General features: G+C 36.1%; 2 protein-coding genes across 4 annotated transcripts; one reads left to right on the top strand and one right to left on the bottom strand.

Annotated features, from left to right (window-relative positions):
• Positions 1–86: 86 nt before the first annotated feature.
• LOC110712007 (hypersensitive-induced response protein 2) lies at positions 87–4,300 on the top strand. 3 transcript variants are annotated; one of them, XM_021890452.1, is made up of 6 exons: positions 87–195; positions 1,985–2,182; positions 2,741–2,861; positions 3,246–3,337; positions 3,427–3,523; positions 3,674–4,300. In XM_021890452.1, the coding sequence occupies exons 2-6, from the start codon at positions 1,994–1,996 to the stop codon at positions 4,033–4,035; spliced, it is 861 nt and encodes a 286-aa protein (XP_021746144.1). In that variant the 5' UTR covers positions 87–195; positions 1,985–1,993; the 3' UTR covers positions 4,036–4,300. The 3 variants fall into 3 exon arrangements, with proteins under 3 accessions (XP_021746144.1, XP_021746138.1, XP_021746132.1); XM_021890446.1 differs by having other exon boundaries at positions 114–226; positions 1,983–2,182; XM_021890440.1 differs by lacking the exon at positions 87–195 and adding an exon at positions 716–1,034.
• A 1,161-nt stretch (positions 4,301–5,461) lies between these two features.
• Positions 5,462–8,431, bottom strand: LOC110712032 (mitochondrial outer membrane protein porin of 36 kDa). Its single transcript, XM_021890461.1, has 6 exons — positions 8,271–8,431; positions 8,078–8,145; positions 7,067–7,177; positions 6,791–6,877; positions 6,466–6,674; positions 5,462–6,096 (listed from the first exon to the last, which is right to left on the bottom strand). The coding sequence occupies exons 1-6, from the start codon at positions 8,317–8,319 to the stop codon at positions 5,790–5,792; spliced, it is 831 nt and encodes a 276-aa protein (XP_021746153.1). The 5' UTR covers positions 8,320–8,431; the 3' UTR covers positions 5,462–5,789.
• Positions 8,432–15,981: the final 7,550 nt, after the last annotated feature.

A 15,981-nucleotide genomic window follows, 5' to 3' on the forward strand; every position in this document is an offset into this window, starting at 1 on the left:
TATTTATGTTAAGATATTATTTAGAAAATTGTTATACCGTAGATCTTTTACGAAAATTATTTCCTATCTAACAAGTTTAGATATTGTATAAATACTCAACTTATTGGTGAATAATAATCAAGCATTCTTTTCTGCACTCCGTACTTTTATTCTTTTTCTGTTGTCTCACTGCATATTATCCGCTTTTCGTTCTCCGTAGGTTTTTCTCTCTCTCAATTCTTCATCAAGTACTCAACTTCGATTCTCTCTTTCTCATTGCAATTTAATTTACCTTTCATTTTCTTCAATTTTTTGTTAAATTACTTCAATTTAGGGTTTTATATTGACTGAATTTATGATTTACTGTATTTAGAAATTTTCCAATCACTCAAATTTCGCTAAAACACTAAGAATTTCTTTTAAATTTCGAAATATAGCGAGTAATTATGAATTGTTAATCATTTGAATCTGTAAGTGCTCGATAATAATGCGCACTTTGACTAATCCAGGATATCCAGCAATTATGATGTATACTTCTTGTATTTTAATTGGAAGACGTGTTCCAATAAATCTTTTCATGATTGATATTTTGACTATTATTAGGTAAATTGGATATTTGTTGATTTCTTGTAATGTGTTTGAATTTTCGCAATGAGTTGTAACTTGTAAGTGGTCTTTATCTTGCTTTCCTAGGAATGTTGGCATCGTTGTTGTATATAATGTATACTATTCAACAAGATAAAATATTTGTTTATGCACTGTGAATTGTTATATAGGGTAGTGTGTTTATACTTGTTGAGTCGTGTGTTTGTTTCGTTGTGCGGAAGGAACTATCTATCTGTCTAAGTATTCTGTTCTTGTTTCGTTGTGCTGAAGGAACCATCTATCTGTCTAAGTATTCTGTTCTTGTTTCGTTGTGCGGAAGGAACTACCTATTGGCTTGAGTATTGTGGGTTTGTATCATTGTACGGGAGGAACCATCTATCTGTTTGAGTATTGTGGGTCGTTTCGTTGTGCAATTGTTGCTTCATTCGTATTTGCTGTTGTTGATCCTGGTATTAGCATTTCTAATAATTATTCTGTAGCTAGTAAATTTTGCTGAATTTTGTTAATTAGAGTTACATCCTGTCATGTTTGTAGCTGATTTTTGTGCAATTAAACAAATTTTGTTTAGTAGGGTGACATCATGTTATGTTTGAAGCTGATTATTGTGCAATTAAACGAATTTCGTTTACTAGAGTGACCGTAACGTTTTGTTTGTACTTTGTAGCTGATTTTTTGTGCTATGAAACTGTTTAGGAGATTTAATAATGTTTTAGATGTTTGATATAGAGTAAATATAATTCAGGTTTGGGCAGACACAGTATAGCAAGCCAATTATAGCACGATACAAATGTGATCATTACAAATAATCCTTGTCCTTGTCAGTTCAGTTTTTGCAAGTCTTGTGGATTGGGGAGGGTAATTTAGGTTGCCTATTTCAACTTGGGGATAGGATAGCTAAAGGCTAAAGAAAGAGGGACATATATGACTATTGCTCTCCACTCTGTTTCCATATACACAGAGACTCTATCTAGATACAACTGATCAAGGATCAGCAATGAAACCAAGTATAGAAAGAATTGGCTCAGCTGCCTACAGTGCCTTATCAATGAGATCATAAGCAATGTCTGTCTATTATATATACCAATGGAATTAAATGGATCCCTAAATGTTTTGTATACTTCAAGGAAAACATTTTGTTGATAGGAACATATGAGACATTCTGCTTAGTGATTCTTTTCACTGACATATGTATTTGCTCTGGGAAATATGATATTTTTCTAGTATTTATTTTGTCAGAAATTTTGTGGGCTTCATGCTTTCCCTTTCTTGTCTGGATTATTTCATTTGGTGTGGAAGATAGGGGAAGTTTGTACACGTCTTTGTAAGACCTTAATAGCTTTCTAAGCCTCGTGGAAGCCTTTTGCTTCTTTTTTTTTTTATGCTTATATAATGTGTGCAGAACTAAACTATGGGACAAGTTTTGGGATGCATTCAAGTGGCTCAGTCGACAGTGGCTATTAGCGAAAGATTTGGAAAGTTTGAAGATGTGCTTGATCCTGGATGTCACTGTGTTCCATGGTGCTTAGGTAGCCAGATAGCTGGTCAACTCACCTTGCGAGTTCAGCAACTTGATGTTCGCTGTGAAACTAAAACTAAGGTTTGAGATTAATTATAAGTCTAATCAGCATCATTTGCCACTTTATTATTTTGATAGTCTCTGAATTAAGATTAGCAACTTGATTTTTCTTCTGAAAACGAATTGTTGACCTTAGAGTGGCATGTCAATAACATGTTCTTAAATGTATTTCACGTAAAAAATATCCTTTCATAAAGTTATCTACTTGTATGTGCCTTGATGCTTGAATGTATTCTAAATTAGTATATAGAAGATACATGAGAGGTTAATAGACCTTGAGTTCTAAACCTAACTACCTGAGTAACAAACAAAAGAAAGAACATGTCAATAACAAAGTGATATTCAGTATTTACATTTGCATTTGATGATTTACTTTCTTTCAATAAAGATGAGAACATTGTAAGTTCTGCAAATTTTTGGAAATGTTTTTGTGCTTTTTTATATGTTTAATTTTCATCTTATTTTGTTTGATTATTTCTCCTGCAATTTGTAATTACCTACTCTTGGATCTCTACCATCTCTTCTGTTTTCTTATTGGTGTCTACTAAATATATGACCTCCGCTCTTCGATATCTTCAGGATAATGTGTTTGTTACCGTGGTTGCATCTGTGCAATACCGAGCTGTGTCAGAAAAAGCTGAAGATGCTTTCTATAAGCTCACTAATACCAGGGAACAGATCCAAGCTTATGTTTTTGATGGTATGTGTATAACCTTGATTGAAGGGATTATGGTTTTGCTTAGGCTTCAGGTGGCTGAAAACGGACTATCAATGCTTGTTCTTTGTAGAATTAAATGAAGTAATGAATAAAAAAATAATTAACATGATTTTTGCTTTTGGAATAAAAGATGGGATTTTAATTATTTTTGGCATTCTCATTGGGCTTGCATAGTGATCTAGAGCCTAAAATGTAGTTATATTTTTTCTAAGTGACATGTTTTGATGCTTTTGTTTAAGTTTAATTTGGTGCTGAGGCTTGAAATATCTGTGGACTTGCTATGAATATGCCTGGAGCCTGGGCATCTGGTTGTATTTTAACTCTCTATCTTATAACTATGCTAATCTGCATCATTCAATGTGACAGTTATTCGTGCTAGTGTGCCCAAATTGTACCTTGATTCTGTTTTTGAGCAGAAGAATGATATTGCAAAATCTGTTGAACAAGAGCTAGAGAAGGTAATCCTGCTTTTATATAGGCTGCCAGTGAAGGCAAAACTTTTCAACGATGTATGTAATACTTACGTTTTTTCCTTATGTTCATGCAGGCCATGTCAGCTTATGGTTATGAGATAGTTCAAACTCTTATTGTGGACATTGAACCTGATGTGAATGTCAAGAGAGCAATGAACGAGATCAATGCAGGTAATGTTCCTTGGTTTTTATAACCTCTGCCTCACTTCCTTATTCCCATCATTGTCTTTGTGGCATTGCTATTTTCAAGAGCGTTGTTTCTCCCTTCCAACTGAATGAAAATATGAGGTCAACTGAATTGTGGCTTTCCATTCATAATAGCTGCTAGAATGAGACTGGCGGCAAATGAGAAGGCTGAAGCAGAAAAAATACTGCAAATAAAGAAAGCTGAAGGAGAGGCAGAATCCAAATACTTGGCAGGGCTGGGTGTAGCTCGGCAGCGTCAAGCTATTGTTGATGGGCTGAGAGACAGTGTGCTCAACTTCTCTGAGAATGTACCTGGCACATCTGCCAAGGATATCATGGACATGGTATTGATAACTCAGTACTTTGACACAATGAAAGACATTGGTGCTTCGTCAAAGTCATCCTCTGTGTTCATCCCTCATGGCCCAGGTGCTGTTAGGGACATTGCGACTCAAATCAGAGATGGCCTCCTCCAGGCACAAACAATGGAGAAGTAGGATCAGTAGGGTCGTTGCTTTTATCAAGTTTGTGTATATAGGTCCAGTATGAACTTCAATGGAGTAAATAATGTTCAGTATTGCTTGGTGTAGTATAGAAATCATAGATGGTTTAATTTGGCATCATAATGTTTTGTAGCTTTGATTAAGTAACTAAACTTACTAGTTTGCCACACATTCTGTTAAGTGGTGTTAGTAATGTTTGTTGTAATGAAATTTATATGTTGCGCAGCTTTTTTAAAGTTCATTTCTCATTGCTGCTCCATACGAAGTATTAAGTTGTCATCTATGAAACTTTTGAGATTCCTTCTGTTGCACGCACTTCACAACTTTTGAGGTTAATATGAGCCTTTAAAACGGGATGATAGTTTGATCCCACACACAATTGGTTAAAATCCTTGATCAATGGCAATGGTGTGTATACCTTATTACCTTTAGAGAAAAGTGAATAAATGGCAATTTGAAAGGTGAATTTGACACTGCTGAAGTGCTGAGGGGTTTGAGGGTGAGTATGACACGACTTATCAAATTCGAAATCAACATTATTGCTCTGGTGTACATGACTTTCAGGTAATTTCAGGTTGTGCAGCCGTTTGATCTACTTACACGCAATGCATCATAACTGTCTTCTTCAGCAACATTTTAAACTTAAGACTCCCCTATGATAACTTCCAGGTCTATAAGTAGGGGGTGTTAAATACCGCCATAAAAAATGATTAAAACCGCCAACATTTAGTGTGAATGTGATTAGATAATCATGGCCTTAGTATTTCACCACTATCTTCCCTCTTGCCACCAATCACTAACACCTTGACACCACCACCCTGATCGGCGACGACGACCACCAACACCCCTGACCGGTGACGACCACCAACACCCTGACCGGCGACCCACCACATCCCCCTCAATGACGACCCACCACCTTACCTCACCGGTGGGAAGATGGTGGTTTTTTTATTACCGGCAACCGCACCAACCGGAGCTCAAAATCGATTACCGAACACGGTAACCAGTTTTGGGCTCCGGTTACCACGATTGCCGGAAATAAAATAAAAAAAACCAACGCCTTCCACCGGCGAGGGAAGGTGGTGGATCGTCATTGAGGGGGATGTGATGAGTCGCCGGTCAGGATGGTGGTCGTCACCAATCGAAAGGGATGGTGGATCACCGGGGAGGATAAAGGGTGGTAAAGTAGTAAGGGCATGATTGTTCATTCACACCAAATGTTATCGGTGGTGATCATTTCTTATGACGGTGTTTAACAATCCACTAAAAGTAGCCACCAATAACATCTGTTTGGTCAAATTATAAAACAATTAGATACAATGTAGGCCATTTTTCAAAGTCATCTGTAGCTCAGCTGGACTCCTCTCAAATGCTCAGAAAAAAATTGATACAGAACAAGCACATGAAGAGAAGATATGGATGGAAATTAAAATAGGTAATAGATAATACAGGAAAAAAAAAAAAGTCATACTTGCAAAAAAAATCTCATCAGTGAAACTTGGCTCATAAAATCTCATCAAGTCGAGATTAAAGAATCCATAGACCAAGGGCTGGAAACAAAAGGCAACTGGTTCGCCACCAGCTAGAATTATTTTTTACAATTGACCACCAAAATGACGCAAGTCAACAAACCCATGAATACATTCCAAACAAAAAGTTCACTACAAGTCTTCGCCTAATTATTTTCCCAAACAGAAACCATCAAAATCATCTCAACTGAAACTATCAAGATCATCTCAAGGCAATTTTCAAGGCTTCAAAACCAAGCCCAATCCAAGTTTAGCACTCTTTTCGATGGCACTTGTGTCGACCTCACCAGAGAGAGTGACAATTGATTTGGGGCGCCATTCGTGCTGGATAAGGGCACTTGCCTTTCCATAGTTGTTAACACGAGCCTTGACTGAAGTCAATGGGTCCAATGCATGTTGAGTACCAATGGTGAGTGTATTCTCATTACTTGAGAAACTGTGGTTCAGCTCCGCACCAACAGCTGTGTTGGTCAATGGACTAACAGTATGATAGTATGAAGCATTCAAGATGTCCAATTTGTCATTCCTGCAGCACCCCAAAAGTAACAATGTTCAAAAGTAAATCCCCAGCTATCATATGATACATTTATTTACAGTAAAAAAATAGAACATGGTTAAGCAAATTTCAACAGAGTGAATCCAAGATTATTCCTAAGATCAAGGCATATACTGTTAATAATGACAACGGCCAAACAATATGACATTATTAATGCATATGAGCTAACAATGTGACATTAGTAATGCATGAGTATGAGCTAACAATGTGACATTAGTAACAGTATGGCAATTATTAGATCAGGACAGCTGTTGCACTTCTTTTATTTCTTTCATCTCTAAACAGCTAATAGTGCACGTGGATAAAGCAAATTATAATTGTATAACAGAAGCTACTTACAAGTTCACGGATGCAATGAGATCTTCATTGGTAAAGCTCACTCCAGCATTGCACTTGGTGAAATTTCCAGAAGCAGTGTCAAATGAAAGGTCAGTACCCAAAGAAAGAGTACTGTTTCCAATAACACCCGAAAAATTAACAATGGGGTTTGCTGTCAAACCAAGGCTCGTGCTGATACCAGCATACTCATGCAAATACTGGAGTTCAACCTGTTACCATAATGTATAATCTAAGCATTAGAACAACCAACCATCCAGTATCTTGAGCTGTACTACTAGCTGAGGGGGGGGGGGGGGGGAAGGTTAAAAACAAAAGGTATTTTTACCTTGCCGGATCTCTGATCAGGAACACGAAAGCTGAAAATAGCCTTCAAGCCAGGGGCAGGCTCATCAACAGTAATCGTGGTGAAAAGCTAAGATCAAAAGAGGAAGACAAAAGAAGTTAGAAGTTCAGTTTACCAGAGAATCCAATTTTTTTACAAGTAAATAATCTAAAAACAACAATGCTATCTCCACCAAAATTTGATAATTAGCAGCCATAATACCTATGTAATCATGAATTCAGAATCAATTGGTAACACAAATATACATATAGCACTCACATTGGAGTTGGTATCAACTTTCACATCTGTGGTAATATTCTTGTTTATCAGCTTGGTGCTCACATCAGCCAAAAACAACTCACCCTTCTTTGTCCCAGTAGAAGTAATAGCCTGCAAGAAACAAATTAAACATTAACATTGAAACAAGCCATGCATTCTGATTAACTTTTTCTCTACAATACAAAACAATAATTCAGCAATAACCTGCACTGCAAACATGCATTTTAAGTTGATTTCTTTAATCCTAACTCACAAGTCACAACCCTAAGAAATACAATGCTCTTCTAAGAAATGCAATGCAATTTCTGATCATATTACATTCTTTTTGCAATCAAACAAAGGGCAAGCAGAGTTTACTCAGTAATGTCAATACTGACATAAGAACGAGAATTATCCAGTCCAAAATTCATTCCCTAGGTCCCATACACAACTAAGAGACACGAAACCTTCCATTTCATAACAAGTGCAGAATAAGAGACGATATTATAATCCGAAAAGGGATAAAAACAAAGCAAAACGAGTCTAAATCCCGTAACATTAGTAGAGAATACAGAAGTCAACGACTGCATTCGAACACGCATAAAACACACTCAAACGAATTTTCACCTTCTTTATTTTCACCTTCTTTATAATCATACATAACCCTCAATTGACTACTTAAAACTTATCCGTCATTTGACAAGCATTAAGCAACTGAAACCAGAAAGCCATTACTAACCTCAGATTGAACCCTAATTACCCATAAAATTTCCCCACCTCAAGATTTTGCCCAATTTCATAAACAGTCCCATCAATCCAAGATATGAATAATTTAAAACCTAGAAGCATCATTTAAACAAACCCTAAAACCCATTATCATCCAGCTCAAATTTCTTTAATTATTCATCATAAACCTAATCATTTCCCCCAGATAATATAAATAAGCACAAACTAATACGAAATAAAATCATCAAATACAAGAACCCAGAGAAATTGAGAGGGAGAAAGAACCAAAAAAATGGCGAAACTTACAACTCCATTGGCGGTGTAAGTGGTAAGTGTGAACTTATGGTCACTCTGATAATCCCTGTACAAAAGATCTACAGCAGCAAACAAAAATTCAAAAAATCCCCATCAAAAATTAACAAGAAATTAAACAAAATTAACCGAAACAAAGGGAAATAATCAAAATCAAAAAAGGAAAAATGGTGAAAAAGAATTGAACCTCTAGCTTTTTTGCCGATGTCAGAGTAAAGTCCAGGACCCTTCACCATTTTTGATGATTGTCAAAGCTTAGAAGAGAGAGAAAATGAGGGTTTTCGGTGGAAGAGAGAGAAATGGAAAAATGAGGAAGAAATGAAAAATGAGAGAATCAAAGAATATTATGAATGCGCTACCTCTATGTGGTGATGTGTAGTTGTGGCTGAATTTTGAATTACAAAATAAATTAATTTGGAAATCGAAAACCCTAATGCAATCTTGACCGTCTGATGAAGTGGGTGTACCATTGTTGTGATACATCTAGCTGTCTATCCTCTGTGATTATGGCTGTATTGTGGGCCTTATGCCACCAAAAATAATTTAGGCGTAAATGCAAGTATGCAACTTACAAGGCTACAACCATACACCTCCTGACTTCCACAAACTCAACTTTGATGGCTCGATTCTCAACAACTTGGTAGCAGGAATCATCATCAGAGATAATAGCAGGACACCTTCTGGAGCACGTACCTTCAATCTCGGCAACACCAAATTCTTCATCGCTGAGGCGACATCTCTTCACAAATGTATTCTTTTGGCCCTTGATCTCGGGATAAAGAATGTTCATATTGAGGGCGATAGTCTCCTTGTCATCAACTCTATCAAAGGCACTTGGTCAAATCCTTGGTAGATTCAACTCATCATTAGGGACATCTACACCGTTCACACCAAATTTGATAATTGAAACATAAGACATATTTTTCGAGAGGCAAATCGACAACTAATTGGATAGAGTATGTAGGTCATTTAGTTAGTGATAGTATGCATATTACTTCTTGTAACAACTCTAGTCTCTCTACTATTCTCCTTTTAACGCATTATGAGTTCTTCTCGTGAGTTGATCTCCTAACGTCTTCTATTTTTCATACCTTTATTTTAACAAAATTTACAACCATAAACATTTGTTAATGCATAACTACTCCGTATTTCGCTTCTATTCTGACTTTCTATGTTTTTCGCATCTCGCTTCTAAGTATTCCATAATAGGGTATTAAAAAAATAAAAAAATAAAGTGTAAATAGTGTAGGACTAAAATAGTAATATACTAAGAAGTACTTTTTTATTAGCTTTAATTCAAATATTTTAAGGTAATCCAAAACTATACCACAATAAAATATGTCAATGTACTTATTGGTCATTTTGCATACTCAAACAACTTTAAGAAATCAGCTATTCACCAAACACGTATATACAATAGCTAATCAAATCAGTTAGTACAATCAGCTTGTCAAAATCAGCTAACATGATCAGTTTTAACTTTTAGCTTTCAGTTTTTCACAAAACACGACCTATATAATATAATATAGTATTTTATTCTCTCTCTCTCTCTTTTTACGTAGTACATAAAACTATAATAATTATTCATTCCAATCTTTAGCTCATACGATAAAGCAAATATAGTTTAATCATTGGACATTTACGTACGGACAATGGACATAACACGTTTAGGTGTCTACATAAAGCTAATAAACTTTTAAAAAACTTATGAATTGAACAAAAAAAATAGAATCTAGATGAAGTTCCTAGATCTTTTAAAGAAAAAATTGTTAAAGTTTTTTTTTTTTTTAAAATCGAAATACAAAAAGAGATAATAACCTTAGGGCAGCCTTAAGGGTGAACAAAAAAATAGTTCACAATGAGTGAACAAGTGAATGGGTGGCTTAATGGTGATCTCTATAATTGTTCATAGTGAATGGTTGTGGGATCGATTGCTGTTGCAAGCATTTGGACGAATTTATGGATTGTGGGCCCCACCCATTTTTATTTTTTTTTTCAGGAAAAAAAATAGAAAGCAGCGGCTGGGAGCGCGCCACTTGGCCCAGCCGCTGCTTGACACGTGTCACTGTTTTAAATAAATCCGTTGTAATTTTGCAACGGATATATTTTACAAAACACAAATCAAAAAAAAAAAAAAAAAATTACCAACGGCTCTATTTTTTTCCCCTCTATAAATAGACACCCATATTGCTATACTTTCTTCAACTTTGAAAATCCATTTCTTTCTACTATATTTTTCTCTTCAAAAATCCCCTCTATAATTACCAATATTATTATTATTAATATTATTATTATTATTATTATTATTATTATTATCATTTTTATTATTATTATCGTTATTATTATTATTTCCTTTATTATTATTATCGTTATTATTATTATTTTTATTATTATTGTCGTTATTATTATTATTATTAAATTTTTATTTTTTCCAAATATAAATTATAATTATGGATGCTAATACCAACCCCAAAACAAATAGAAAGAAGAAAAAAAATTTGGGTCAAAATATGATCCTTCAAGCTCGTTTTGCCATTATTAAAAAGCCGTCTTTGGCGTGGGATACCGACATACTCCACAATATCATGCTCGCCTGCATCATAATACATAATATGATCGTTGAAGATGAACGAGAGACGTATCAAAATAACGTTAATACCAATGAGTTTATGAATGCTGGAGGCAACGCTAATGAGGACACTACCGAGTACCGTACTGATCGTATTGTGGATATCGGCTTATACTTGTCTCGTAGAACAGAGATTGAGGATCAACAGACTCATTTGCAGCTAAAAAACGACTTGGTCAAACATATATGGAATAAATTTGGTAACAACGAAAACTTAGGCAATTAGGTTTACAACAAATGGTTATCCCTAAGGACATCTTACAAAACGATGTGTAGTTGTTTTTTTTTTTTTTTTAAATAAAATGTACTAGATTATAGTTGTAGAACTGTAATCACGATTTGTACCTCTTTTTTTTTTGTTAATTAAAATTAGCTGCGTTGTTGTTTAAAAAATATTAATCACAAGAATTAGTTTTTTAAAAAGCTGATAAAAAAATGCGATAATTTCTTAATTAGTAATCACGATTAAAATATTAAATACGTCAATTAATTACATTGACATCGGGTTAATAAATTATAATTATGAAACAAAAAAGATTATATTTACAAAAATAAAATAAGGTGGGGTAGGGAGTATTGATGATGAACCATTGTTTAGTGTTCATTGTTAAGAGTGAATATTGTAAATGGTTTGTTGGGTTGATGTGGATGAGAGAGAAATGGTGATAGTGACCCATGAACCATTTATTTGGGTTCACCAATAATGATGCTCTTAGTAACTACGTAAAAAGTCATATTTTCTCTGCATCTCTTTCACTCTTATTGTATTCACTTGGGTTTTAGGAATCTATTACTAATGCAAGACTAACTTTTATATCAAGTTCACGAAAATGAATTTTCATAAGACTGATTTATATATTAATTAAATTGTATACCTTGTTGAAAGAAAAGTAACTTCTACTTTCATTTGCATAAATTTCCTTTTCTAAATTGTTGTGTTATTTTTGCAAATTACTGAGAGAGAAATGCAAGTTTAAATTATGTAAATCATTGTAGAGAGAAATTTTTTTTATCATCCTACCAATGAATGGAAATTTATAAAATTCGAAACAATTGTGGAGTAGAATTGGTTGTTCAAATGGATTTAATAATAGGAAGATGTAATTAACAAAAAAGAAAGGTAATTTTCAATTTAATTCTACTTTTGTATATATTTCTGATTTCATGTTATTTTATGAGGTTGAAGATGAAATTAATCTCATTGATCAATGTTTTTTTTTTTTTTTTTATCATACTTTGATCCATTTTTTTTTTTTTAAATTAAATGAAATTGCTTGTGTTTAACTAAGTCTGAGTTTTATGTTCTTTAGGTCTAAATTATATTCTTTTATTCTACTTTCTTTACATTACGAATTATTATTTTTTTATTTTTTTTTTATTTTTTTTACAAATGCTGCAAGCTGTATTAAGAGAAATAGAAATCAAGCTACATCAGCAGCTACAGTAGGAGGAACCTCCTCAATCCACACCCTTAACTCATCATAATATCAACTAGCATTAGCCAACTTGTGTGCAACCCTATTACCTCCCCTCCCTAGTCCCTACATGAGAGTACTCAATGGAAGAACATAAACAACCCAAATGAAGAATGTCATTCGATCACAATAATACCCAGGGCCGAGTGATCACAAGTGTTCAGCCAAGAGAGCCAGGTTTCCACGGCAATAGACAGGGCATGTCTAGCCGCGCCAAGGCTTCAGCCACAATAACCTCAAACTGCCCCCTCATCACGTCGCCTGTCCAATCCCTCGTAACATTAAAACAAGCAGCATCAGCATTAACCTTGTAAACACCAGGTCTAGGAGGAGACCAAGTCTGCACAATTTGCTCAGAGTTACTCCTAATGCCACGCCTTTCATTCGAGTCAACAGCACAAGAGGAAGTGGCCTGATCCATTTTCTTCGTTTTCATTTCAATGTAATATGCACTCCGGACAGAAAATTCCCCATTACGAATTATGTTCATTTTAAAACAGGTGCACAAATCAATTAATTTTTGTTATTGTTATTAACCTCATTGTTAAAGACAAATAAACATATAAAATGTCAAAGATGAACTCAATAAAACAACGCAACTTTAAATGTTAGACTATAATCTTTTATTCTTTGCTAAATCATCATGGATTGAGATTAATAAAATTAAATATTGTAAAAGTATAGATCTTTGAAAATAAGAAACACAAAATCACCTTATTTTTCTAGTTCATCATTCTAGACATCCATTACTGAGAGGATCATTATCATAGTCAGATCAATTGGGTGGACAGTGGGGAAAGAGAGCGAGTTAGGGTTGGAAGAGTTGAGGAAGGTGTGATGACTTGGGATGGAAGGAGAAATACTATTGGTGTGGCTGTGTCAGTTGTGATTAGACCTGACAAATGGGTCTTTCCGGTCGGGTCAGCTAACATTCGGGTCGGGTATAGGTCTGGTCGATTCAAGTTTCGTATATGACTCGGGTCAGGTATCAATTAGGTCATTTCGGGTGAGACTATTTTCGGGTCAAGTATGTTCGGGTCATATTCGGGTCGGGTCAAAATTAGGTAAGTCATCTTTGGGTTTGTGGATCAAGCTCAAATTGATAATTTTATGTTTTGTTATGTTATAATAAGAACTATCAATACAGTTTATGAACTTGGGTATGGTTGGAGATCGAACAATTTTAGTCATTTTTGGCATCAGACAGTTTTAGTTCAGTTATAACTTATAAGGTAGATTTAGTTTGGGACATTTTAGGTGTCGGGTCTTTTCGGGTCAAACACTTCGACTCAACTTTAGGTCAGGTCAATTTCGGGTCAGGTCATTTCGGGTATCAGATCAACTTCGGGTTGGGTCAATTTGGGTGTCGGGTTAACTCAATTTTCGGGTCGGCTCAGTTTCAGGTTTCAAGTCGATGTTTTGGGTCGATTTCGAGTCACGGGTCGGGTCATCGGGTTTAGGTCAGAATTGTCAGTTCTAGTTGTGATATGGTACTACTTTAAGAGGAAAAAGTATGATGAGACATACTTTCCCCGTTTCTCAATTAAAATGACCATTGACAACTTTATTAAGCATTAGGACTAGGAAAGTCTATGGGGCGACGCAAGGCAGGTTTTGGTTGTCCCATCCCCACCTAATATATTCATCCTCTTCCCCACGTCAGGTTCGAAATTCATCCCCAATACTTGTATGTGTCCATGAAAATTTTGTACCATTGTTACACATATACCTTAATTGTTTAACAAATCCTAAAACCAGTTTTTAACCCTGAATATTGGACGAGTTTACTATAATTCTATATAAAGATGAAAATTTAATTTTTAAATTTAGTTTTCTTATTTTAAGTGTATAAGGCAGTTTTCAACTTTGGTATTATAACTCAATATTTTTTTAATTGGATATGGGACACATCAAGGTGGGGTTAGGTGGATGGATTTGGGGTGTGTATAACTTAAGATAGTAGGACGAGGACTTTTCTTCAAACTAAGCCCAATTGACAAAATAAATACCAAAACGGTTGCGCGGCAAAAGTATTTATCAAACTAAGCTTGTAGGGTAAAACGCTGTCTCGGACAGCGTTTTATGGCCTGGTTTTTTAGGTTGTTGACTTTTTTTTTATTAAAATTTTGTAATTTATGTTTTATAAAAATAAAAAGAAAAAAAAAATAATAAACACATAAAACGCTGTCTCAGATAGCGTTTCTCTGCTGGTCTGTAGCACCAGCAGCCAGCAGCCTTTGTTCTGTAATTTCTGCCCTGCTTCTCTAATTTCTGCCCTAGCACACCACCCCTGCCTTGATTAAGCCACCACAGTCAACCACCACCCCCACCACAAACCCCCACCGTCGACCACCACCAACCCCCACCGTCGACCACCGTTATGCACTTCAAAATAGTCCAACTACTCCCAACAACACTTCAACCACCTCCACCACCAGCCCCAACCTTTCCACCACCGTCGAACACCACCCACCACAACCAACAACACTAAAACCACCATGAACCACCACATTAACCACCACAGACCATCGCTTCTACCCCGTTTCTAATTATGGATCCCAAATGTCTGCTATTTGATTATATATCGGCCTAGAAGAATCTATTTTGACTGACATAAGTCCAATTTGGATAAATAAGGAAACTAAACTTCAAACTACACACAGATTCATTCAACAAACATGTATTATATTAATAATGTAATCTTTATATACATCATTCTAGAAAATGTTTGTCTACAACAAATAAATCATACAATACTATCCCGACTCATTAATTCGGGCTAAAGGTTCCCTAGCCTCAGTGTCGTCCGTTTGTCTACGACGCCGAATGTAATGAGAAATGGTGGTGAATGGGTTTCGGGGCGGTGGGGGAGTGAGCTGGCTGGACGATGTGTCCTCCTGGGTCCCGGTGGGCACATTATCGTGGATGACGTACTCCTCTGCGTCTGTGGGTGTCTTATGATCACCTCACCGCTACTCTGGCCGGGGTCGAACTGTGAATGGAAGGAGTGGCCATCTTGACTGTCCCGCTGGTGGACGAGATAACCGTGACCATGTAGGAAGTCACGGACATATCTCGCATCGCGACCTGGGCTCTAGTTGGTCCGTCTGCGAGGGCGAGTGACAGTGCATCAAACATCCCCACCATATGCGCCACCTGCAGTAATCATCGATCAATCAGTTACATGATATATAAAAAAAAATAAAAAATGAGGACGATAAGTAGAATAAAAGAAACTCACATATCCGCTAATGATATCATATGCTGGATGGTAATGTGTGGACGGTGGTGTGTAACCGGGGTTGATGAAACGGCGTGTAATACGCCTGTACTACGCCATGTACGGATCGTGAGGATCCATAACGTCCTGCATCGGATCACCTCGAACGACATAATCCAGCTGTTGCTCCCATAGCTAAAGGAATTTCCAATGCTCCAGTGACCAGTTTATCTCCCCTTTTCCCCGCCGGTCAATGCCGTGAAGGCGTACACTAGTGTCACAATGCTGGGGAATAGGCTGGCGTAGTTGGAACTGTCGCATGACCCGGTCGGGTAGGTGACTCTCCACGACCTCGAAATAAATCAGGGGGACCCTGGCACGCCACTCTGCCTGATGATCCAGTAGATGTGCAGGCATGGCATCTACCAACTCCGGTACATACGGATCCTAGGTGATCTGCAATAACACACCAAAATAAATATTATAATTCAGTTAGTCCACATACAGTATACACAGTACATAATTGTTTACAAATATCTTAAAAGTTTCCACCTGATGCTCAGTGAGTCGATCA

The sequence above is a fragment of the Chenopodium quinoa genome, unplaced genomic scaffold (genome assembly GCF_001683475.1).
Source record: "Chenopodium quinoa cultivar QQ74 unplaced genomic scaffold, ASM168347v1, whole genome shotgun sequence".
Lineage (NCBI taxonomy): Eukaryota > Viridiplantae > Streptophyta > Magnoliopsida > Caryophyllales > Amaranthaceae > Chenopodium > Chenopodium quinoa.